The sequence below is a fragment of the Pangasianodon hypophthalmus genome, chromosome 2 (genome assembly GCF_027358585.1).
Source record: "Pangasianodon hypophthalmus isolate fPanHyp1 chromosome 2, fPanHyp1.pri, whole genome shotgun sequence".
NCBI classification, from domain to species: Eukaryota; Metazoa; Chordata; class Actinopteri; order Siluriformes; family Pangasiidae; genus Pangasianodon; species Pangasianodon hypophthalmus.
Window position 1 is genome coordinate 22,868,545 of NC_069711.1, and position 26,747 is coordinate 22,895,291.

The 26,747-nt window shown below is 38.2% G+C and overlaps 1 protein-coding gene across 4 annotated transcripts in view; it reads right to left on the bottom strand.

Moving 5' to 3' along the window:
• Positions 1-20,451: 20,451 nt before the first annotated feature.
• Positions 20,452-26,747, bottom strand: part of pik3r3b (phosphoinositide-3-kinase, regulatory subunit 3b (gamma)) — a 191,104-nt gene continuing 184,808 nt past the window's right edge. For all 4 annotated transcript variants that reach the window (XM_026933188.3, XM_053230320.1, XM_026933189.3 and 1 more), the window contains one exon: positions 20,452-25,873. In XM_026933188.3, the coding sequence (XP_026788989.1) occupies positions 25,672-25,873 (202 nt within the window). In that variant the 3' untranslated portion in view covers positions 20,452-25,671. The remainder of the gene's footprint in view (positions 25,874-26,747) is intronic.

Sequence of the window (26,747 nt, forward strand, 5' to 3'; positions counted from 1 at the left end):
CAGCAAATTGGGACTAAATCTGGAATGGGTCACATGCTGTATGAATATTATGGTCAGGTGTCCACAAACCTTTGGCCATATAGTGTGTATAGTATATATGTATATATATATATATAATATGTGTGTATATATGTATGTATTTGATATATATTTGTTTGTCGAAAACAAAATTCCAGTAGCCTCAGATTCCTGTTCTTGGCTGAAAGGAGTGGAACCCGATATGGTTTTCTTCTGTTGTATCCCATCCATCTCAGTGTTCGATATGTTGTACATTCTGAGATGCTTTTCTCCTCACCATTGCTGTAAAGAGTGGTTATTTGAGTTACTGAAGACTTCCTGTCTCTTTTTTTTTGCACAATTCTGAGTAAATGCTATAGAGTGTTGTGCATTTAAAGAACAAACCCAGGCAAGAGTATTTTCTGAAATCCAGGCTGTCTGGCACCAACAACCATGCCAAACTCAGTCACTGAGAGCACACTTTTCTTTTTTTAATGTGAACAGTAACTGAAGCTCTGTATACTGTTTACACATCATCAAATCTTTTTTTCTTTTTTTTTTTTTTTTAAACGTCTAATACAATATCAAGACCTTTCATGCACAGTAATATTATGATGCATCTATTTTGTTAATGAAAATAAGTTTCATGCAAATGTTTTCACTTTATTTGATGTAGTGAATAAAAACATCTGTTATATTAGATGGAATGCTATGGTCTTGAATCCTGAGTAGAAATTGATATGGCACCATATGGCATAAAACCATTGCACCAAACTATTAATTAATTCCATCATTAGAAAGTAATTACACAAACCTACTTCACTATAACATTTTGTATTTGTCATCAGATTTGGACATTTATTGTTTCTCATTTCTCTTCTGTGTCACCAATCTTACAGCAGGCCGTAAACCCATGTAAGATAAAATATAAGTTTGGCCCTTATTCTGAAATGACCTGCTAAATTATACTGACCAGGCTTAGAGGAAGTAAATATACACCTTTATTGCAGTATTTTAGAATTGCGTTTTATCACCATGCCCTGAGTTTGAATCCAAGCAATGCCACTTCCATCTGCTGGCAAAAGAACTTGTAAACACATTGTCATGCTCTAATTTAGTGGAAAGGGTGGCTTGGTTCCTGTCTCCCTGCTGACATGCTGGTAGCCAACTGAGGTTTCTGCTAGGCCATATACACTCAGTGAATATCAGTTGAGAAAGTTCTAGAGGAGTCATGCTCCCCCCCGCCTCCCAGGCTGTTTGCAGGTATGAGATGTGAAAGGTTTGCAGCGAGTGGGATAAATGAACTAAAATCAGAAAAGAACATTTGCACTAATTAGTGGTATAACCAGTATGCTTCAGATTACTAAAAAAATATGATGTATAGATGAGTGACAATTTAAAGGAAAAAAAGATGTTGCCGAGATGCCAGAACAGCTTCACTGTGCCTTGATTCTGCAAGTATCTGGAACTGTACATGTGCGGTGAACACTGTTCTTCCAAAATATATTCCCTCAGATGGTGTTTTGATGTCTAACACATGGTTACAAAATCTCCATTAGGGATTCAGTAGGGTTGAGTGTAAAGACTATAGCTTATGAGCTACATTATTTTCACGATCATTAAACCATTCAGTGAGCCCTCATGCCCTGTGGATGTGGGCGGGGTCAATCATCAGGATAGAAATGTTTCATCATAGGATAAAGGTGATCAGTAAGTAAAATTTTGTTGTTGCAGTGACTCTTCTCTCTAAGGAGATAGTGGACCCAAACCATGCCAGCAAAATAAATAAGTGCCCTTCAGCAAAACAGAGACATTTTTCCCTTTAATTTGTCACTCATCTTTATAAATAATTACAGCAAATTTATATTGCTGGACTGACTTTATATCTTCTGTAATAAATAATAACTGCTAACGAAGAAATAGTGTAGTATAAAGTACATGTGGGTTTAAACCACCATCCAGAAATCCAGGATAACATTGCTAAAGACTGGAGGAATTTAAACCCAGCATCAAAACATGTAACACACAATATCCAATGCTTCAGTCCACCATTAGAGCTCAATTGCTAAAATCCCTTCATTACAGGCTAGGATTAAATTATAATTGTGTATTGATGGGGTAGAGCAATGGGATATACACTCTGATTAGTCTCATTCATTAAAATCAAATCATTCAAATTTCCTGTGATGTTATGAACTAGTTATAGACTGTATGCATCTGCTTAAACCTGCAGTCCTTTAGGAAGATACTAGGAGGAGAGGGACTTTAGTACATTTAATTAAATAAGTATTAAAACTAAACTAATGATATGTTGTGTTTTTTATGCTTTTATGTATTAGCCATTAACAGCTGTACTCTGTATTGACTTGAATGTAGATATTATACCTAAAAACAATCCATTTTTCTCCCTTATCACATTCACATGGAGCATCGTTATGAACTGAGACAGGAAGTCCGTCCTTGCTGTGTCTGTAGGCTTCAAACTCAAGATCCCTCAGAAACAAGCTGAACATTTTATTATTTTTATACTGGTTTTATAATAGTTTTATTCTTCCATCAGATCACATATATTTATGTAGCACATTTAAAGACAAGTGTCTGTCTGGGTGCTGCACAGTGAAAACAAATTAAGTTTCAGCTGAAGGGTTTTCAAATGTCTACTCCAGATGCCTAATATAAATAGTTTCTTAAGTGTGTTATTACTAGTACATCTAAAAGTGAACTAGTAGTTTACTTGGCACTTAGTGTACTTCTGAAATATTTAGAAATGTTATTATATCAGAAGTAAACTAGTGGATTTCTCTTTGAGTAAATAAACTTGACACTTGGTGTACTTCGCTCCAACTATAGATTGAAGGAGCTGCATATTCAGGAGCTAGTACGTGTTCTGGTTTAACTCCACTACTTTTCTTTAAAATTGTGCACTAAAATCAACACTTTATGTATTTCTCAGAGATGTAATGAAGGAGTTTGTAAAACTTTTTAAAAGTATGACTTCTGAATGGTGGCCTATGCTTCATAGTGTTTAAAGAATGAAAAAAAAAAGAATTTAAAGAGGAAATGATAAGTAATTTGGATTTGGGATTGAATTGGTGTCCAAGTAGATGGTTATTATAAACATTTATCCTTTCTCTGCTCTTTTCCACTCCCGCAAAACAATCTGAAGACCTTTCATTCAGAATAATATCATGATGTATCTGTTTTGTTAATAAAATAAGGCATACCAGGTTCAAATAGTTTTTCTCTAGCAATTTAAAACATCTGTCATATTAGATGGAATGCTATGGTCTTGAATCCTGAGTAGAAATTGATGTGGCTTAAGAGGATTTCACTAAACATTTTAATATAGATATTAAAAAGAGAATTACATGTAGCATTGTATCATTTAGTTTCATATGGGGTTAACACATATTGAGCAGGAGTGCCTATATACATTAAAATCACAAAAGAATTGATCAGAGTAGCATCATTATAAATGAGAAACTGCTGGTTGTGTGAAAAATCAAAAAAAAAAAAAAAAGTGAGTGTGAATTTTAGTAGAGTGTGTAAGCAGTGTTGTGATTGTACACTTTTAGAAAATCTTTGGTTGTCCCTCTGGGGGAGCTCTTAAAGTTTCTATGAAGTTTCTATGTATCCCTATCAGAAAGGGTGCCAAGTAGAACCCTTTCAGGAGATTAAGAGCATTTGAAGAGCCATGCACCAAGACAATTTAGCTAAATGTTAAATGTCTAAAACAGTTTCAAGGTATTAAGAAGAAAATAATTAGCAATAATTTTGAGTTTGTCCCACACAGATTGCCAGTTAATATATAAATCTACATGGAACCCTTTCTGATATGAAAAAACTTTTGTGGAAAAAACTGCTGTGGGAGCTTTAAGGGTTCTGAATTTTGTAAACTAGTGAACGTGTCACCTCATGGCCACCGTCTTTTCCTCTCTCTTCTCTGTTAGCGGTGTGGACAGAGCGCCGTGGCATGGCGGTTTCACCCGAGCACTGAACCACACAATGCTGAGTCACTGAAACTGATTAGGAAAATGTCCTCAAACATTCCTGGAGAAGAATGAGCTTGCAGTCAAAAATACACAAATCTGTTTTTTCCCTCATGGGTACTGGTGCCATTTTGGATGTTTCCATGACACGCTTTTAATTTTTGTCCTTCTCATGCTTTTAGATACGGTCTCTGACGTGCAGAAACTCACGAACAGGATATAGTTCTGACCTAGCAACGAGGAGCTGATTGGTTGAGGGGGAGACAGCCTGAGGCACGCCATTGGTGGACTGCTCTGGCGTGAGACAGGGACCTCTCTAAGGAAGGCAAAAGAGGGACTAAGTGACATGAGATGAGTCACAGAAGCTGTAAAACTTCTACAAGTGCAGAGAAGTAGTGAATGTAAGCGAGTAGGGAACAGAACTTACATTTGGTATAATGAAATAGCTATAACTAAAATGTGTGAATATGCATGCACAAGTCTGAGTGTGTGTATATATTTGTGTGGTCTAATGAAATACTGGAGCAGATGAGATGTACCTGGCTGGTGTCTCGTGTATATAAAGTCTAAAACTATATAATAAGAAGTTAAACAAAACACAATAAAAGTACAATAATTAAACTGATATAAAAGTAATGTGCCACTAAAAGTAAGGTAAATAAAAGCTAGTTAAAAGCTAAAGTGAAAAAATACACCCTCTGCTGCATATCCATTTCACCCTTCTATCCTTTTAGCCTTTTGGTCTTGTTCAGCTCTTTTGTTAATACTTTCAGCACAAACATGACTCTTCATGTACGGCAGGAACAGGCTGTCCCCAGCTTGGGTCTGTTAACCCTGGGAAAGAGAGGAAAGGCAGCGGGCCCACCCTGAATCCCTGGAGCACTGTGGCAGAGCGGAGGAAAATGCTAATCCATTGGCCCACATTTGAGTGGATCTTTCCTGGGAATATCCCAGCCCTGTTCTCCTAATCTTTACTAAACACAGAGCTCACGCATTCTGATAGGACACCTGCTGCTTGCCGTTTAGCCAATAGAGTGCCAGCAAAATGATACAGTGCTGGTTGTCTCTGGCTCGCCCTCGCCCTCCTTCTCTTTCACACACTTGCACAAAGCAGAACCAGATAGGTTGTTTTATCTGCTGGGAAGCATTTTTCAGGCTATTGCACAACATAGAGGAGAGAGAAAAAGGAGTCTGTGGTTTGTGTGGGTGGAGGTCAGCTCCTTCTACTGATCCATTACTGACATTTGCATAGAGATTAATAAAGCAGTGCTGGTCCACCAGTTTCCAACAAGAAAAAAAAAAAAAAAAACAAGATTAATGCCAACTTTTGTGCATGCATGGAAAACTTGGACAAGCCACTGTCAAGGACTCTTCACAGACGCTGACTGATTTATTGGTTTTGTTGGAGTTATATTCATCCTGACCTGCTGAACTCTTTAAATTCTTGGCCTTGAATTTGTCATCTCATCAGTCCTCTCATAGCATAGAATCATAACATGAAGAAGCCCAAACTATATAAAATCAGACTCTAATAATGTCTGCACTTAAATTAACCGTATAGTTTCTTCAGACTTTTTTTCAAATCTTGGGCAGAAACCTATGAATGGCTCTGCTCCCCACCCTGCATGAACCAATGCATAGACCCCTGAATGTCCTGCCTTCAACCCATCACACGATTAAAAAAGGCCCATGTATTACACACCTTATGAGTATTTCAGTAACCTGTGCTTTACAGAAGGTAGTCATATCTTGGGCGACTGACTGGCTTCTTCCTTGCTTTTTACCTTGCAAACTCATCCACCTAATTGTGAAAAAGTGCAACTCTGTAACAAGCTCAGACTCAATAGCCAGCAGTGACAGCATGTTGAATCTTCTGATATTTTAGATCAGACTTAGTTTTATATCTGAACCATTAATGAAAATGTTCTCTGGTTGTCTGGTTCCTCTTTCCCTTTTTCCTTTTCACTGAGACACTTAGTATGGAGGTTTTTTTTTAATTTTTTTTTTTTTTTTTTTTTTAATAATGTTTATTGATGTTTTTTCATCCACTTATCTAGCTCCAGTTAGGACCTAACTGACTGCTTATTGGTTACCAGCTCAGACCTACGCAACAATAACATTTTCAATTTTATTTCAGATCCTGTGACTTTACATTCAGTTGCTTGTGTTCTATGTATTGTGTTGTGGGCAACAGCGCTATGGCCTAATCATTCACTTCAAATCAATGCTCATTGAAGGCCACCTAGTGGTCCTGGCCCCTGGGCATGTCCATAACACCCAACACCCACTCCTTTAACCAGCTTCTTGTCCAAGCTTATCTCCAGTTAAACACTACCAATACAGCAGTTCTTCCTGGTTTCCCTGTTCCTTTTCTTTATAATGCCGAAAATTACCCTTTGCTTAACATTATTCCTTCTCTCTACCAGCCAGTGAAGAGTGTGAGAGCTTTATGAAATATGAGCTTTTGTTTTTTTTTTGCTTATCCTATGACATCACATTTTTATTAACATACAGTACATTGCAGGATATATAACTGGCTACTCAAAGGTATCCGGCATCAATCTGGTCAATATCTCAGCTTTATCAACTATAGTTGTTCAATTTTATTTATATTGTGACCAAAGCCTGCTGTGGGAGACCATGGCATACCTGCCTTTTCTTCCTGCACAGCATCTACTCTCTCTCTCTCTCTGCCCTTTGATTATTCTGGCATCTCGCTCTCTCTCTCTCTCTCTCTCTCTCTGTCACTCTATTGGAGGTTCCCTTCTGCCCTTTTTGAATTCTTTTGGTGTCTTCATAGGCACTGTTTGACTTTTTCCTGTTTTCAAATGTATACTTTTACTCATTGGTCAGACAAATGAAAGTAATTGCAGTTGATGCTTAACAGTGGCTCTCTGGTATTCCTGGGATTTAAACATTTCCAATCGTTATTTTAGAACCTTAACCGCTGACTGACCATCAGAAAAAGAATGCATCAGGAAATTTAGCTCAAGGCATCAGCTGCATCACTGTCACCAACTCTTCATTCTTCTCATTTCTGGCCTACCTCTGCCACATATTGCAAATTATACCTCAGGCCTCTTCTCTATTTCTCACCTTTCTCCACCTCACATCAACAGTCCCTTAGCCAAATGGAGTAATGTCTCTGGGTGATCCTGCCTTAGGGAAGTTGGCTTTTCCTAATGACATTACTTTTTATCAGAATTCCCCTGCCAGCCACAAGGACGTCACTGACACTGCTCCATTTATTAGTTTTTGTGGATTTCAACAGTAGTTAGTAGTTTTGCTTGTCCTGGCCTGTTGAACTCACTTTCTGGCCCTTGAATCTGGTCAGTGAACTCTTCAGCTCTGTTGAAATTATAAACTATTGCTTCTGCTGCAGTTCTTTGGAAGCACAAAGCACCAAAGCTCATTGGGACCACTATTTCTATGGATGTTTTTAATCCATTTAATATATTAAACCTGATCGCTCTGTGGTTATTGGGCCATCCATTCTATTTTATCATATTAATCATGATTCCCAGCTACATAGGCATAACAACACACTTAGGTATCTGCTAGACAATGGGCTAATATTAGCTAGCTCCCTGTAGCTAGGCAGACCTGTTTAATAGCAAACAGGTTTACCAGTGTAAGAAAACATTACCTTCTGAGCTGTTTGCAGTATAATAAATTGTCATTTTATGCAAATGCACAATATGTTCAGATTCAGGATTTCTTGACTGCATTAAAATAAATATATGTGCTACCATATAAGATATGATAGCCTTCATCAACAGTCCAAGTAACAGGTTTTTTAATGTGTGTAAATTAATCAAGCAGGTCACCCTGAGACAGACAGACAGTGAGAGAGAGAGAGAGAGAGAGAGAGAGAGAGAGAGAGGAAAGATGAAGCAGCTTTTTCAGCATTCAGAATGGAAATAATGACAGGTGTGTGAATCTGGCAGACAGTGCCACTGAGCACAACAGAGTTTTAAAAGTAATAAGTGCATGCCAACTCCAAGGTTGGTAATTTTAATTTTAAATTTTTACAATGCATATGCAGAAAGAGAAAAGACTTAAACTAGCACACTGAAATATTGATTGACCAACAAGATAGGTGATGTGTTTTCATGTCATTAAGGACAAATAAGTCCTTAGAGTTGATGTAAATCAAAATTGGTTGCACTTTCATTTACATATCCCTAAGCAACAGATATTAGCTGGTGTGTGGTACGGACTAGAAAAATACTGGATAATTATTTTTACCATGACACTTAAACTACTTTTCATTGAAACGTCTGACATTTTCTAGGTTTTTACAAAAAAAAAAGGACTTAAAATATTATAATTATTCACAATCCATTCACTGTTAATCTGACTCCATCCAAAATTCTTTGGATTCATTTTTCAAACCACAGTCAACTAAAACAAAATGATTTTATATACTGACTGTTGTTTGAGAGTAAAGCCACACTCCAAAGTCCTGTATGTCACTAGCACTCACAGATTTAACTCAGCATCTAGCTGATCTTCAGCATCTAGCGTACTAGTGCAAAACAGAAATAATACAAAAATTCAGCCATTTGAAATTTTCTGAATGTCCCTTTCCATGGTTTTGTGTTCACTCCTTGAACCATGATCAGTTGAACAGTTGGTCTGCACCATAATCTGGAATACTGATAATGTGTGGAGTCTACTGTTGGAAACATATGCATTCTATAAAGTCATTTCTCCATTTACTCTCTAAGGGAAGAGAAGACCAAATCTGAGAGAAGAGAAGACCAAATCTTATAAATGTTATTTACATGTCACTGAATATATGAGGGATGTTTTGCATTATAATATTACTTAAAATTATAAAACAATAATGGATGCATGTTTTGACCATTTCCTTAGTATTAAAAAATGTTTTGATTGAAGAAGGTAAATTTGCTGGTAGATACAAATTAAACTCAAAATAAGATTTTTTTTTTTAAAGATGAAACTGATTATTTGCAATATCTTAAATGCAATATCTTAATGCTAGGACTAGAGTTGCACTAATTTATTGTCAGTAAGAAAAATAACACAGAACGTAAATGATTTGAGTCACAGATGTTTTTTATCTGTTTATTGTTAGATTTAATGTTATCAAACATTGTTCTTTGTTAAACGGCATGTTTTTTTTTAATCTGTTTATTATTAATCATAGATTATGTGGAGCGTTTGCCATACAAGTCCCTGTGTATGAGCTGTTACTATAGAAAAAAATAACGTATTAGAATGAGCACATTAATATAAACCTGCCTGGGTCACAACTTCTGTCCAAGACGTGCGGTTATACAAAAATATTGCAGACCATCTGACAAATCAGATTAGAGAATTCAACCTGCTGTGACATAATTCAGTACAAACACTCTAAACACTAACAGTCTGACAAAATAGACTGGCATGAAGTGGCATATCAGCTGTTTCCCAACAACATATGAAACTATGCATATTTCAACAGCATATCCTGAAGTGCATCAATAGAGTCTACATGAGCTGAATTTGTAATTGTAATAGGACTAGAAATGTCGATAGTTTGTAGATGATCTACTAAACATCAAGAACTATAAACTGGACCATCCAAATGAAGTGAGAAAAAGGGACGAGTCGATTGTCTATAGAGTGTGTATAGATTATCTAATAAACATCAACAACCATAAACTGGTGACGTTGTTTAGAGTTAGTTGCCTGTAGAATGCATACACTACCATCCAGTGTAACCTTAATTTTTTTTTTTTTTTTACTTCCAATGTGTACCATGTTGAATATATAAGCTTTCAAACTGACAAATTTTTCTGTGCCACATTTTGTTTTCATTTTCTCAGACCTTTTGTGACCTTAGCAGTTTTTTCTTTGTAGTGATCCCCAGTTGTCAGGATGCTTGAAATAAAGAAACTGTATGCAGAAACAAATGTAACCAATAATGTGCACTGAACAGACTGCAGAGTGAATGAAGCAGGAAAGTTGGAAGCACAAAGAGGGGAAAATAGTTTGAGCCTCTCCAGGAGTCTGGATCTGCCTCTCTCATGGCAGTGGAAAATAGAAGTGGAGACATTTTCAGGTGATTAATGATCAGAGGTCTGCTCTCTCTGGAGCTGTGTGTGAGAGTGTGAATGTGTGTTTCTGTTTATGTGATTGTTATCTTCATTTTCATTTTAACAAAATGAGTGTGGGTATGTGCATATGTTGCTTTAGTGTAGCTTAAGTGTTTGCATGCCAGTCTGTGCTTTTCGTTTCTGTGCTGTGTATCTGCATGTGTACTTAAAGGGGATTGTCTGACCCCGAACACTGTGTATGTGTCTTGGCAGGAGTGTCATTGCCTGAGGAGATCGCATTAGGCTACTGTAAACATCTCTCTGACATGGACGTGTACTGTAATTCAGCCCACACTGTTTATTCTCTTTGCACACCACATGAATCAGAGCACTTCCAGCACTTCCCAAAATACAGGTCCTGCAGTTACAAGCTTCTCTCCACTGGTAAGAAGAGGTAAACTACGCCAATGCTACCGTAAAGAGCAGTTACTTACACGCGAAACTGCTTTTAAAAAAGTAAATACTTATTTTGAAGCTACCCCAAGAGAACCTAATAGATTAATGGTATAGAAAATGTAGTTTTGGTCCTGTTGAACAGAACATGGAGGCCTGTAAAGCCTTGGAGCCTTGCTTTATCCACTGCAATCAGTTATGTTTTGCTACCTGCTTTATATTAGTATCAGCAAGCAGTAATGGTAATTGGGGTGAGACTATCGATCCAGTATTCATTGCTGCATACCACATCACTGTATTTGTATGGTATGTCATACCATACAAATACAAACAAAATACAAACAAAATACAAATAAAGACTGTCTTATTTTTGAACCTGCACAAATGTTTCATTTCTCAAATAATTTCTTTACAGAGGTTTCTTTACTTTACAGAAGTTTTTAGTTTGTACAATTTTATTTTATTTTTTTCCTCATACCATTTAGTTGAAGTTAGAATTCTTTAAATTTTTATCACAGTGTCTTTGTCTTTTTGTTGTTGATGAAACTGCAAAATCTTTCACCTTTGTCAGTAATTATGTTAATATGAGCTGGTTAACCAAACAGATGAAACGGATGAAGCAAAAATGTTAATCCACGCTCAAGTTCTTGATTTTGAGTATGTAGTGTAAAAAACGCTCTATGAAAATTCTGTTGGGAATCTGACCTGCTTCACTGAACACATGCTGATTCCTGATCCTACACCACGACTCCCTGAAAGTCCTGTGAGAAATCCCAGCTTGAGCAACTGCCACCAATTTATACATTATAAATTACTGTATAATGTACACATTATACATTATAAATTCATACATTTGTGATACTAATACAGTAATAACAGCTAATCAGTTTCCTTGTGTTGTCTTCCATGTCTTTTTAATCTGGGGTCAGCAAATGCCTAAGAAATGATCTGCTTGGTGCAATTAGGCTGGTTTTGCTCAATTAAATATTGATTTCTGTAATTTGTCAAAAAGAATCTCATTCAGCATTCGGTTTCACTCATGTTTGAAATGAAGCTTTTCCCTTAGGACCATGCGATATGCTGCTCTCAGTCTTTAGGCATTCTGTTTATGCTTTTGATCATTTCAAATTGTTAAATTTCGCTCCAGGGTAAAGCTTCACCAAATTGTGGGGGGTGCAAATAATTCTGAAGCTAGTGTTTTGCAGAAAGCCAGAGGTATTTGAGAAAGCTCAAAGTATCAATCCTTCCATTTATTTATTTTATATATGTCCGTCCATGGAGAGTGCCAATAATTTAAGACTGCACTGTGAATATTCTGTATATGCTCTGCCAGTTGCAGCTTTCAAGCATCTATATCTTGAAAGAAACAAAATGATCTTCCAGTGGATTCAGATAATTTCACTTAAAAGTAGTTAAAATTTCCAGAAATAACTTATTATTTTTTAAGGAATAAAACACCTTGCATGTGTGCTGTTATGGGAAAATAATCAACATGGGATGGTGTGATGCAGCCTGATGTGAAGCGGAGATATTGCACCACAGCAATCTGCCAACGCTAATAAGCTTTAATTTATTAAAGAATGACATGTCATGCTATTTATCCATTTAAGGTTACATTGTTGTGGAACATCCATTAAACATGTTAGTTTAAATAGGAGATATGATCAGTTGTTCCCTCAGCAGCCTTTCTATGGTTCTCTCTTAAAATTAATAAGATGAAAAAACAAACAAACAAACAGCAAGCAGCTTTTCATGTTACAGAAAAACAGGAAAAGCCCTCCAACCTGAAGACTTCACCATATCAACAATTTGCTACACGTTTTTACATCTGTTTATGTGAATTGTCCACCATACCGGTGCATGTGTAAGTTGAAATGATATAGAAATGCTAACGTATTAGAATAAGCTTCATGAACAGCTAAGCTTACCTAGCCAGCTGCCAGTCTGCAGTTTGTGAGTGATAGAAGACGATATGTTGATTAATTTTTTGCAGACTGATGCAGCTTGCTTGTTAACTAGCAGGTTCATTTAGCTAGTTGTTTGTTATAAAGTAGCTTGCTTCTTAGCTTCTGATAACCAATTGCTAACAACATGCTTTGATAAAACAGAGTGTCCTCTGAAACAATAAAAACAAGCAGTTCCTCCATGTAGAGTCTTCCAGAAAGATGTGACCCAAGCATGACTCTTGATCCAGGCTTCCAAGATGAGCAGATTCGTGAGGTTAAAGTTCGTGTAGATGTAGACTTCATGCAGACTTGGCACAAAAAACTGGAGAAGGTGAAATTAACTGCTACTGGAAGTGAATCCTTATCTGCGTACTGCATCTTCTTCTTGAACAGGTGAATTTTACTGGGATGCCCCACACACACACACACACACACACACACACACTATCTTACTATCTGGTGAGGACCTTCCACAGACATAATTATTAAAGCAACTAATAAACACTTTGCACCTAAATCTAACCCCAATCTAAACCTCAGTAAGCAAAGGGAAAATGTTTGGCTCTTTTTCTTTTTTAAACAAAAACTACAGTTTGTGGGAAAAAAAGCAGCTTTCCACATCCATAGACACACACAGACACACACACACACACACACAGGGCCCACTTTAAGCAGGATTGAGAGGGGCATTGTGTTGGTATCAGGTGTTGGTGTGACCCGGCCATGTGATAAGGGCAGGAGTTCAGGCAGACTGAATGTGTGGCTCAGCTGAGCTCCTCAATGGACTCTGGCTCCATCAGTACAGAAGCTCAACACTCCTGTATGGAGCCTTTCAGCTCACACTGTCCTCAGTGTCACACAGAGAAACGTTTTGTCTCTGTCCCTGTCCCTGTCCATCCATCACTCTCTCTCTCTCTCTCTCTCTCTCACACAAACTCTCTCTCTCCTCCTTCTCAGCTTTTCATTTTGATAGTGGTTGTAACCAAGCTTTTATCCACTAATCCTTAAGGAAACATTATATTGATCTGTGTGTGTGTGTGTGTCACTGCTATAATTAGTGAATGGAGCGGGTGGTGGTGTTATGGGTTGGGGCCGAGGTACACAGTTTTAAATGGAGTTGAAAAAAGAAAGATTTGGCGGAGGAGCAGCAGTGGGCACACTCATGCTTTCACTGACCTTAAGCAAGGCTTAGTAATGAAAAAGAGGCGAATCAAGGCTGGTACATTTCCACCACAGTGCCACACTTTCCCCTTACTCATGTGAAGGCTATTCCGAGTAACTTTCCCTCCTGCATTACAGTTTGTTTATTGAACTTTAGTGCTGTTTAGATTTCCATTTCTTCACTGCATATCCTCTTTTGTAATTTAATTAATCAATCACAAAATAAAAGCACACTTTTAAAAGTGCCCTTCGTCGGCCTCGTAGGCAAAACTTCCCCAACGGAAAGTTCAGTGAACAGCATGGAAGAGTTACCTCAGCTTTTTCCCAAAGGAAGTCTGTGGTTTCATTGTGTGACACTTCGTAATAGCTCACTGGATCATAGTGGTAACGTTTATTTGAAATTTATTCACTCTTTTTTAACACGTTTCAAAAGGTTTAAAAAACAAAAGTTTAAAATCTTAATAATTACAAATTATAAACACATGTACTGCATGATAAAATAATTAAATGAATAAATATTATAAGGGCCAGTGAGAGCATTATATAACTCTGTTATATACCATTATGTACACTGAGCTACAAAGTCAGTTGTCATGATGGTCTAAGATAAGCATCATACATGACCTTATGTCAACAGAAATATATAATTTGACTAAAGTGTTATGTCCACTTAACATCAGGAATTTTGATGTCAGTTTCTTTATGACAAATAATGACTGTTGGAATCCTTCGTAATGTTGCCAGCTGTCATGAAGAGCATATATACTGCAAGTGTCATGTAACCTTAAGTAAAGTGTTACCCAAAATACAGTTATTTCAACATTACCATCTCCTTCTGAGCATTGCTTTATGTAACAACACCACCTCACACACTGCAGATAGCTCCTGTGTAGCAGAGTGCGATTTATTGACCCTGTCTCAGATAATCTCCTTTTCACTGGTGCAGTATGACCAGAAAAATGTGCACAGTAGAACTGTTTAAAAAAAAAGAACTTACTTTCATTGCACTGCTAAATGGGAGCCTACCATCTACTGTAAGTTTGTTGTAAAATTGTGGCTTTCTTGCCTGCTTCAACTGCCACGGCAGAAACAGGAGCTCTTTCCAAACATGTGGTCTCGGCTAGAGCATCAAGACGCGAGACCGTGGCTTAGACAAATACGCCGGAGTTTCTTTAACATGAGCTCAGGGTGGAGGAGCACGGCTGTTAGCGTAGTGCACACTCTTTCAGGCCGAAAGAACAGTGCGTCTTATTCAGAAGCTGCCCACCGCACCACAAAGCTACATCAGAGCGCCGTAATGGCCACAGGGTTAGAAGGAGGCCGTTGAAAGAGACCCATAGGTCAGTGCTATTTTTACAAACATTACTTTGCAGTTCTTTTTTAGTGGCCAGACCACATATCCTGTAATTTAAGCCCACCTTCATAACACACACACACACACACACACACACACACACATACACACACACATATATATATATATATATATATATATATATATATATATATATATATATATATATACATACACACACACACACACCTTCCCCACCCCGAGCACTGTCACACTGAGGAATGTGCTCCATTTTCTTCTACAATATTGAATAATCAGGTAACAGGTAGAGCAGTCGGTCCAGACTTGTGCTTACTAACCAGATCCAAAAAACTCGTCCCTTCATCCAAAACCAACATTCTCCTTCCCCTTCTCGCCTGTTCCTCTCTCTACTTTCTCCATCTTGCTGTCTTTGAAGAACAGCCACTTTGACTTTAATAGGCTGACTCAGTTGTAATGCTGTAATGTAAGCATCATAACACAACTTTATGTCAACAAAAATCTGTCACTTGACTCTGTTGGTACATCAGCCTGACATCAAAAATAACAAAATACTGATGTCAATTTCTCTGACAAACACCGAGTGTTGGAATAAGCCTTTCTAAATATTTATGGTTGTTGTCATGAAGAGCACATGTACTGCAGCTGTCATGTAGCCTTATATAAAGTGTTACAGGTATTTCCTTCAGGGCATTGCTTTATGTAACATAAACACCTCACACACTGAGGAGTGTGCTCCATTTTCTTCTACAATTTCAAATAACCAGGTAACAGGTAGAGCAGTTGGTCCAGACTTATGCTTATTTACCGGATCCAAAAAACGTGTGCAGTCAGCCAACAACAACAGTCTCCTTCCCCTTCTCGCCTTTTCCTCTCTCTGCTTTCTCCATCTCGGTCCCTTTGGAGAATTTCAAGTGCAACCACTTTGACATTTACAGACTTAATTCTCACAGTGTGTGTGAAGTGAGTTTTGTTTCTCTTAGTTGTCTTGTGTAGCTGTGTTTGTATACAGTATACATATATATATTCTGCACTGAATAGTGAGGTTAAAACCCAACACACAACATGTCAGTATGTAAGGCAGGTTTATGAGATGACTCCATGCCAGCCGACTCCCAAATGTTCCACACATAACAGCCAGAAAAGGCCTCAGCCGTGCAGCTACAGGAAGGCACTTTATTAGCATTTCACTGATGTCAGTTCAGAAGTCTTAAACTCCTGGCCTGCACTTTATGTCAGTTCCTGACTTTGAAATCCAAGTGAATATCGGGTCCAACCATAATCCATCAGTGACTATTTCCTTCTTTGTGAACTCCGCCGTAATCTGAGCCCAGGCCTTGTTTGTAACACGAAGTACACGAGGCCCTACATCTTGTCAAGCAAGGCTCACTGTGGACCTTTCCTGAAGGCTGTCTGCTCAGCAGTGGAAAAAACCTTGCCACGCAGTTGCCGAGATAGGAGCGCTAAGAGAAATTGGCATTATCTGCTCAAGAGATGTTTTTCCACAAGTAACTGTGATTAATGAGACCTTGGGATAGCAGAGTGGGTCGGACAGGTGTCACCTGCAAGCTTGCACTGCTGACTCACACTCGGTCTGCTGGAGACAGGACGAGTCGATCATCTCCGGGAAATGAACAGCGAGCCAATGAAATATGTGGCAGCTGAATGTTGTGCAATATGTAAGTCTGAATCAGTACGTTTCAAGGCTCCAACTGCAGGCTTAGATTTCAGTTTTAGTGAGAGATTATAGCACAGATACTTTACCACCTGTGCTATTACAACAATATCCATGTTGGGTGCCTGGGTAGCTACGCTCTTTTGTGCCATGTATGCTCAGGCATCAGTGGTATCTGACAGTGGCCAACCCAGTGTGTGTGCTTATACAGATACATGACACCTACATAAGTCTTTCCTGACATAAACCTATATGAATATTTTATATAAAGGCTTATTATACAACAGGTATCAGGTGTCATAAAGACTGGTCAATTTTGATACCAGGTTGACAGAACACCTGAGTCAAGTCACGTTTTATTTTAACTCCATGTACATAACCTTGATGTGACATAGTTTTCAGAGTGAGTTACATTCGAGCGTCATGACACCCGACTTTGCAGCTCCGTGTACTTCTGGTATGTCAGAGTAACATAATGGTAATGTAATATCACCAAACATCAAACCAAACTAATTTAGGGGAAGAAAGAAATGTAATTATGGCATGAAATTTTCCTAAGTATTCATAGTGAAATAAAACACACTTTACTTATGAGCCAGAGGAAATATACATAATTCATGAGCATGGCTACATTGTGTCTGTTCAGTAGAAATATGAAACTCTAATATACGCTGAGCTACAAAGCTAGTTGTTCTAACATCAGCATGAAAAGTATCATGGAAGGTGTTGATTAATTTTCTGTAACAGCAGCTCTCACAGTAGTTCCGGCTGTAATGACAGGTTTATATTAATGCACTTGTTCAAATATGTTATCGTTGCTATAGTAACAACTTACACCGGAACTTGTATGGCAGATTCGCTACATAATCTATATAATTGATGATATAGTGTAACATTCTGTAAGGAGGCATTATTTATTGAACATTTAAGAAAGGAGCCTCCAGTAATTGCTGCAAATTGTTGTGTGTATAAAACACTTCAGGACAGAAAATAGAAGATTATCTTAATAGAAAATAATGAAATTTTGGGTGATTACAGTAACTCTACTTCGCTGCTATGATGTGCTCCATCACACCACCATGTTGTTGATTATTTTCCTGTAACAGCATGCCTTGAAATGTTTTATTCCTCACATTATTGCCAGAATCTTTATGTCTTTAAGCTGATCCAGGTTGTAATAAGCCTTTATTATAATAATTCCTTTATAAATATTTGCATAGGTTTATGCCAGTTGTCATGAACAGCTCATGTAGGTGTCTATGTATGTAGTGCTATGAACCCCACACTTGTGAAGTCCATGAGCCTTCTCAACCACACAGCCTTATAAGCCCACACTATCAGAAATCAGTATTTAAACAGAGATCAAGGAAGCTTTTCTTCAGTGGGAAAGAGCAGAAGGAGACAAGGAGAAATGTTTGACTTTCCATGAGGACAGAATCTGTGGTCTGTACTAGCGAGCTGCATGAAGAAATTGTCCGTTTTGATCAGGTAAATTTTTTGACAATTAATCACGCTGTATTAATATATTAAATATATTGTGTATATATTGTTATGTTGCATGCACATGCAAAAAAGAAAACTAGATCACCATGAGTCAGGTTTGTTCTCATTTGTAGAGATACAGCTGACGCCACAAGGTCAGAAGGCTTTTAACTCGCTGCGTTTTATTTTCCCGATGCCCTTTTGTCATGTGAGGTTTTAGACAAAACACAGCTGACTGGAATTTATAGAAGCTGATTCATGTATTTCCTTCTAGTTATCTCAGTGACAGATTTGGGGGGAAAGCTTGTTCTGTTCAGGAAGATGATCAGATGATGGATTAAAACCTCTGAGGCTGGTGGAACTTCATCTTTTAATAAGTGAAACCATCACCATGTTGTATTATTGAACAGTGCCACAAGGATGCTATTGATTTTGCTATTATTGTATTTTCTGAGGTCCGGGCACGGAGACGGAGTTGGCTCTGACCCTGACCCCTCCTCCACTTTTTCCTGGTCCCGCTGGACGAGCGCAGTTGATAAAGAACGTAAAGATCTGCTGAACCCTGATCTTTATAGATTAGCAAATGGGGGATGTCAGCGGTTCTCATCTCCATTTCCAATGATGGACCTGCATCAAGTTTAATGAGCCTTGCAGGGATGGCCACACACACACACACACACACACACACACACACACACACACACACACACACAAGCACACACACACTCACTCTTACATTCACAATAACTCAGTAGTGTACGTCCTCAAGTCTGGACAAAGGAACTATTGTAAAAAACCTTTTCCATTCTTTTTTACTGTAATGTTTTTTCGGCATTCTCGTTACTAAATTCGGTGAAACTTAAACACTGAGTTACAAATGCTAATGACCACTGGCTAGGCCGCTGCATTATTCTTTCCTTTTGAATCCAGTGTTAAGTATTAAGCTTATGTCTTGTAGTAGTTGCCTACCTCAGTGCGACTATCTGCTATTTCCCCAGTTGCCAATTTTGCTTAAAGACAAAAAGACAGAAACGATAGCTGCTTATGAATATATGACTATATGAATGAATGTTCAAAATGACCTTGTAGCTAACACCAAGTCAAAGAACATCAAGTAGTGCTGCTGGAAATCATTCATTATTAACTCTGTTATTATTATTATTATTATTATTATTGTTTTGGAAGAGAAGATACAGCAAGACCACCAGTTCCTTCAGTAGGAGCTGAATCAGAGGAGACCGGTGCAGAAAGACAATCGTCCACAGTAAAGGTCAGAATGGTTCTGAGATTGAATTCTTTTCTGTCATTGTCATGAAAGTGTGGTTTAAGGCAGAAGCCCTCAGGACTTTCCATCCAGTCCGTATTGTTCTGTTTCGAGCTCCTCACACTACTCAGGCAGGTAATCCATGTTCTCCGCTCTTGATTTTTAGATGTTCTAAATGAGACCAGGGCCAGTAACTGTGCAGGAGCGATGTGTATCGTTAATGAAAGAAATGATTTCTGTTGATTTAGTAGAAAAGAACTGACTCAGGATGTGTCATGTGATGCACAGCTGTAAATGCACAGCTGTAAATGTTGCTTTCAGTGAAATATGACAGTGGCAGGCATGGTTTAGTCATGAATACCTTAATTAAGACATTGTGCTGTTAAATTCTCAAATTTTTTATATTTTCTTGTAACAGCATGCTCCATTTTGTTTTATTCCTTACATGACTATATCATAAAGTATTTGTTTTTCCTTATTAGGCCAGTTCTATTCTCTTTTTTCCCCATTTTCCATTCAGTTGTACATGGCCAGGGAGTAGCTGAGGGCTTTAGAGCGATGAAAAAACAAACCAAAAAAATTATTAAAAAAAAAAAAATCCTTGCCTGACTGAATCAGCCAGCTGTGTTAAAAATTTTGGTCAATCAAATATGAGGTGTAGCCAGAGCCATCTCGGTCACCCTTCTTTTTTTTTTTTTTTTTTTTAAAGAAATATTTTTACAACTGTAGCACTGCATTAATATGCATACCCTTAACATCTAAATATGTATAAATACGTAATGTAGCTTTCACTTAAATGAGGCAAGTTCTATATTCAGTTATATTCTTCAGAGCGCTTCACATTTCAAGACCTTATGGTGAGAAAAAGATGAAAAGAAAACATTAAAAGTTGAGTTTTCTCCTGATTGATCGTCCACACAGCATGAATACATTTTATAGGAGATTATTTCAGTGTGGAAACTAAATAATTCATATATCTGTGAATGTGAATTCTACACAGAAACCTGCGTTGCATATATATCACACAGACCACTAAATGACTTCAGTGTATTTCTATAGCAAGAGGAGGACAAAGATGCTGAGAAACCCAGACAAATGCACACAAGCTTGGACAAAATATTTTCTTTATTCCGCAAGAGAAATGAATATTGTGGAGTTCCATTGAGAATATACATGAGTTCATCTCATAACAAATGGAGAGTCTACAACCAATACAAACTATTGTAACAGATACAAGAAAATATGGTGGAAAACAACTGAGGAGTATCAATAAGCCTGTAGCAACAATGATATTCAAATACTGAGAAAGAGGATGTTTTCTACTCTTGTTCTCCAGCTATAATGAACAGAACGAGATGCTGTCGTATGACTGATGCGGCAAGTAAAAAATGCATGTGTAGGTAGTGCAGGAGAGATTCGAGTTTGGTGCGTGCTTTTAGATTTTTTTTTTTTAGTGTTTTGTGGGATACAGTGATTTAGCTGATTTCAGGGCCAACGGCTTATTGCTCAAGCTGAGTCTAGAAATATCTGCTGGTGTCGGGCAAATATTCACTGAAAAGAGTGTATTCAAATTCAACTCATAAAAATGTTGCTGTTTCAAGACTTAGGTATTAGTAGATTCTTGGACTCTTTGTCATTATCCAGTGATGTACCGATAAAATCCTGTGGAAAAAAGTCGAAACCTGTGGCAGGTTTGCTATTGCTGATGCGGCCCCTCATTCTCAGTATTTAGGAACAATATCATATTTTGCGTTGTCCACTGAAACACAGGGTTCAAACTTATTTCAGCTGAAAAAGCAGTGTTTTTAATAAGCGATATCAAAATGTATATCTGACTACACCATAAACAGACAAATAACAGTTCTTGTTTCAACATCTTTTTTTTTTTTTTTAACTTTTTCTTTTTTACACAAAACAACAGTCAAGAGTACCAAAGAAGCATGCTGGGTTTGTACGTATGTCAAAGTGGGAGGGAGAGTGGGTTTTGTTTTGTTATTTTTTTTTTCTTTTTAAATTATTTTTTTACTTTTCCTTTTTTTTCTCCATTTTTTCTTTATTTAAATATAAGAAGCTTTACTCCATTAAGCTGTGCTGGGTGTCATGATGTGACAGTAGTGGTAAGAACATAAAAGACTCCCAATGAGAATCACAACATATTCAAACCCAACTGCAAATAAAACTTTGCAGAACTGCACAAAAGGGCAAGAGAATCGTACATTGTGGCGTTAACAGTCTTGAAATAACCGAAGCCTGATGATCTAATCACAACTCAGACAGTTTGAGGTGAGTGGAGAGGTTTTGGTTCATGCCCGAACCCTTTGAGCTTTTGAAGTAATGCACCGTTAATCTGTTTTTCTTTAACTCTGTTTAATTCCCCCCCGTCCCCATCCCACATTTTTTTCTCTGGTAAACATGTCCTTCATACGAACCCCCCAATGCAATGCTTGTTTTTGTCCCTGAAACCTTTAGGAAAGAAAATGAAAAATGAAATATTGCATGCTTTGTGGAGTGTGTGAACAAAGAGTGCCAACGAACCCCACCGCTTTTCTGCCCTGCAGAGAATGATGATCACATTGCGTTTTTTGAGACAAACCACAAATTGCTAGGTGCACTAGTTCGCTTTTCTCTCTCTACAAATGTCCAAAGGAGAGAAAATCCAGGCCTCCAGCTAGGCCCAACTTTTTCTGAATGTGAGAAAAAGAGCGACAAACAGGATTTCGGTGGCGTGATGTGTTTCAGTGAGCAGTCGTTCAAAATGAAAACACTGATGGCACACTAAACTATTCAAGCACTTCCTAAAATTGTCGGCGGGGGAAAAGATGAACCTCAGGTTTACTCTTCACTGGTTTAGGGGTAAAATAGTTTCTTAAGTGGAAAGATTTTTCCCCTTCACTTAAACTGTCAGATTGTTCAACAGTCTGAGTATACTAACCCCGTTAATACAATTCACAATAGTCTGTTATCCTTTTGATAAGACAAACACGAATATAACCCAACCAGTATATCACCTTGAGTTTTCATTGAGAAAAAAAAAACACTAGGGAAAAACTACGCATTCGCTCAAAACAAACACTAGGAGAAAAGAAATCAAACTCAAATCTTTGGTCTCAATGCCAGGAATTAATAAAACTTTTACAACTCAGCCTTAACAATTGTTCAATAAATGTACGAACATGATGAGTTGTATGACACACAGAAAAACCTCACTCTGTCGCCAGCCTTGTAAAGTTGTTCTATAAAGTCTCTTCAATATGATGTGTGCAATATTGGACAGCAGGATCCAATAAACAGTCGTATTTCAGTTAAAGCAAACCCCTTTAAGAAACAACCAACACTTGAAGTTGTGTCTTTGAATAAATGTGTTTACATATATTCCGAACTCGGCTGTCATAAAAGGGATTTCCTCTTCTTTAATATATTTGTATATATGCAATATAAAGACATTCAACAGTGAGCAATGCAATAGTTCAAGTAATAGAGAGAGGACCCGTCAGTGGCCCAGGTTAGACAAACAATCTGCATCTTTGAAAAAGGAAAACAAAAAGAGAGACGCTAAATAGAATCTTTGATCTATAAAAGTTTTACAGAAAAAGCGAACCCCGTGCATGTGAATAGGGTTGCCACGATGCCTATGGGGTCATAGTGCAGAAGAGGAAATCAAGTATTTGCTGGGAAGGGGTTTGAAAAGTGGATGTCTGGAGATGTTCGTGTGGAGACGTTGGTCATTCTCCAAATATCCCAGTGTGCACTAGGAAGCTTCACTGCTGCTCTTTCCTCAGCAATTGCAGCCTAGCGAGAGCCGTGATACACAGTCACAAGGAGCTCTATTGCTCTTATGCTAGTTGCCATGGTGCGAGGCAGAGGAAGGCCTGCAATGTAGAGGACAGACAGAAAGGAATCCTTCACTGTCTGGCCAACTTCAAGTCACAAGCTGTGAGGACATGTGGCTTCTATCAAGGACTCGGGGCCTGAATGTGGTTTTTATCTCGAAGCCGTACACTCAGGGCGTGAAGAGGGAAGACAGATAAAGCACATGCACTCAAGGGAGCGGTGATCAGCTGGCTGTGTTAGACGAGGACACGGCTAAACCGTGGCCTTGCTGTCCTGTCAGTTGTGCTCAACCTGACCCGACTCCACTGACTGTACCAGAAGTCCTCACCGTCCAGGTTCAGACACTTAGAATGACCACTAACTCCTGATATAACAGAGGGGACAGGAATACTGACTGTGCATTTGACCTTTTTGTACGTAAACTTGTGAATAACATTTCACAACCTCTCTGGTGTGGAGTACAATATAGAGGAGCGAGTGTGACACAGAGGTGGACATAATGCATAGAGTTTATAAAGGAGGAATAAGCACGTTACGCTCCTTCAGCTGCCCATGCGGTGTGTGAAAACTGACATCAAAAAGCAATCCCGCGCCAGTAAATCAGGCTGATCGAGCTTTAAAAGAAGAGCGTGGACGAAACAACAGTACCAGGAACGAGCAGCAGGGAAAGAGAGAGTCCAGTGCTAATCAGAAGTGATGTGGCCAGTATAATCACAGAATATTGTGCATTTCGCTGTGATGTTATCTAATTTCTGAAAAGGTTTTATTGTGCAACATGAACACTAACAAGTAGCCAAATGTTCAAATGTTGACCTTTTAGCTTTTTGACAATGAAAGCATTCACTCATTATAAGAAGCACCAGGTAGAAAAAGAAGCATTTTTCTCAAAAGGGGTCTTAGTGCATGTGATTATCGCTCATCGGTGCATCAGAGCTTATTTTGTTAGACCTCCATGCTATCAATACACGTGTTGGATTGCACTCTCTTCAAGTTTTTTTTTTGTCATCTAAAGCAAGTCTTTCTCATCACTGACCCACTGCTTCTGCTTCTTGTACACTGAATCATTCAAAGCTGAACACAAACAAGTCAAAGTTTTGCCTTCAGCAATCAACAGAGATTCTGTATCATTTTAACAACCACACATCAAATAGTGTTTCTCGTTTTGTTTCATGTTTTCTGTTTTAATTTGGTGTACAAATTGTGTAGCTGCAGGATTTATCATGGCAAATAAGTGCTTCACATTGACTGCTTCCGATTTTGGTAGGAAAACTTTGCGCTTGAGCACAAGACACAGGCCCGAACTCTATTTCATGTGTGGTTAGCAGTTTATTAGCATAGGCATTAGCAGAAGTGACATTTTTCCCTAAAACCTATGTGGACTTAACTAGAGCTGCAGATGACAGGGATTTCCTTGACTGGCTTTATTTTTAATAATATTCTCATCACTGTTTGTGATTCTAGGAGTCATGTCAAAATGTGTCAATAAGTTTTATTAAAAGAAGAAAAAAAATCCAGTCAAGTAAATTATAATCTTTATTTCTGTCTGGAGCTTTAGTTACCGAGTCTTAGGTTTTAGGGTGAAATAACACTTTCCTCTCATTCTCATTAAGCAAATGAACACAACAAAGAAAAAAAAAAAAAAAAAAAAAAAAAAGACACTTCCTCCCTATGCTAACTTTGGTCTCTGCACTGGACTGTAACACCATTACTGCTCATAAAGTTTAAAAAAAAAAAAAAAGATCAGATCCAGCAAGAAAAGCAAACTAAAAAAAAATTTAAACAACTCCCCTCTAACATATAAAAGCAAGCCTGTTTTGTTTAAGACTATGACATATTTTCACTTGTGCCCTCTCAGCTTGTCCCCCCAGCCCACCCTACCCCTGTCCTGTTCCATTCCCTCCCACAATCCCTTGTTCAGCAGCAGTTACTGTGAGAAACACTCTGGAAAGTGTCAGGCGTCTGTTTGCTACATACATTTGCCTTTTCAGCATACACGCAATGAGAAAGAAGGAGAGGGAGAGAGAGAGAGAGAGAGAGAGAGAGAGAAGAAACAAAACATATATATTTTCCTGCCTTGCTCTTAGTAAAGGAGGATGGGACAAAGGGATAAAAATGTACAAATGAATGACAATGAAAAAGAAAAGAGGACAAAAAAAAAAAGCTTTAAATCAAGAAGCATGTAAAAAGTCCCAGCTGGAGTTTAGGTAGCAGCGTGGGTCACCTGAAACTCGCCTCTTCTGCTTCCTTCTGTCTTTTTTTCACATTCACAAACATTTAAAACTTCCTTGTGCAAATCAAGCAGTCTTTAGAAAGAATGCCCTCCAAATTGTTCTAGTAAAAATATAGAACTCCGAAGGTGGCTGACGTGTGTGTGTGTGTGTGTGTTGCAGCAAGTGTTTGTCGTGTTGGATTTTGTTTTGTTTTGTTTGTAGGGACGTGTGTGTGTGTGTGTGTATGTGTGTGTGTGTGTGTGTGTGTGTGGGAATGGGCAGGGCCTCATCTGTGGGGGCCTGAGGGCATCTGTGCGTAGACGGGGTAGGCCAGGCGCACGTTGAGCGAGTCGTTGTGCTGGACCAGCGAGGTCTGGTGATAGTGCAGAACAAGGTCTTTCAGAGTGCTGTACAGGTTGTATGGCTCAGCGAAGCCGTAACCGCGCGGCGTGCTGTAGATCACACAGTGCTTCACTTCTCCGTCCACACTACACAAGGAAGAAAAAGACGGAGCAGAGATAAGTTCAGGTCATTAAAGACAAGGCCAGTTTATTCACAAAGTCTGCATACATCACTGATAGTCATATATAAAAGGCTGGATCGTGATCTGATACAGATATCACCTCAATAAACAAAACTTTTCTGAGAATATCATAGGTAGAACTTCTGGTCCCTCCAACAACAAAACACTGCACATTTTCCTCCAGGTTTATTTGCATTCTATGTTACATTTTTTTTTTTTTTTTTTTTAAATACTCATCACTGCTGTTGTGATCATCAGTGTGCACCTCCTACTCTATTAAACACCTCAGTCAGCTTCCCGACAGAAAGAAAACTTGTAGTTCTGCATTTCAGTTCATAAAATGGCCAAAATTGTTATTTGTTGAAATAATTCGTTGAGATATTTACAGCATTTATCCAGACATATAGAAGTGCTCTGTAGTCTCCATCTAAAGCATATGCTCATGCTCATCAAATAGGTCATGGCTAATAAAACCCTGTTAGAGGGAGTAGTTAACACGACGGCTTTTTCTGATTTTTTGTTTTCCCGCAGTCCAACCGAATGAGCACTCAAACAGCTAGACCGGCAAAATATTAACAGTAGCTGGATACCAATCAATATAATACATCAGTAAATGTCCATATAATTACATGAGAAAAGAAGTGTAGATTTTTATTTAAACAAGGATTTAGACAACGATAAACTCTGAAAGCCAGTTGGTGCAGAACAGGAAGTGCACACTGATGATCATGTGGTTGTGCCTGGTTAAAAGGAATATGGTTTTAGGAGCAACATGTTCTTGGATTTTGACCCAGGAACATGTTGTACTTGATGAAATCACACTCACTGCTCAGATGATG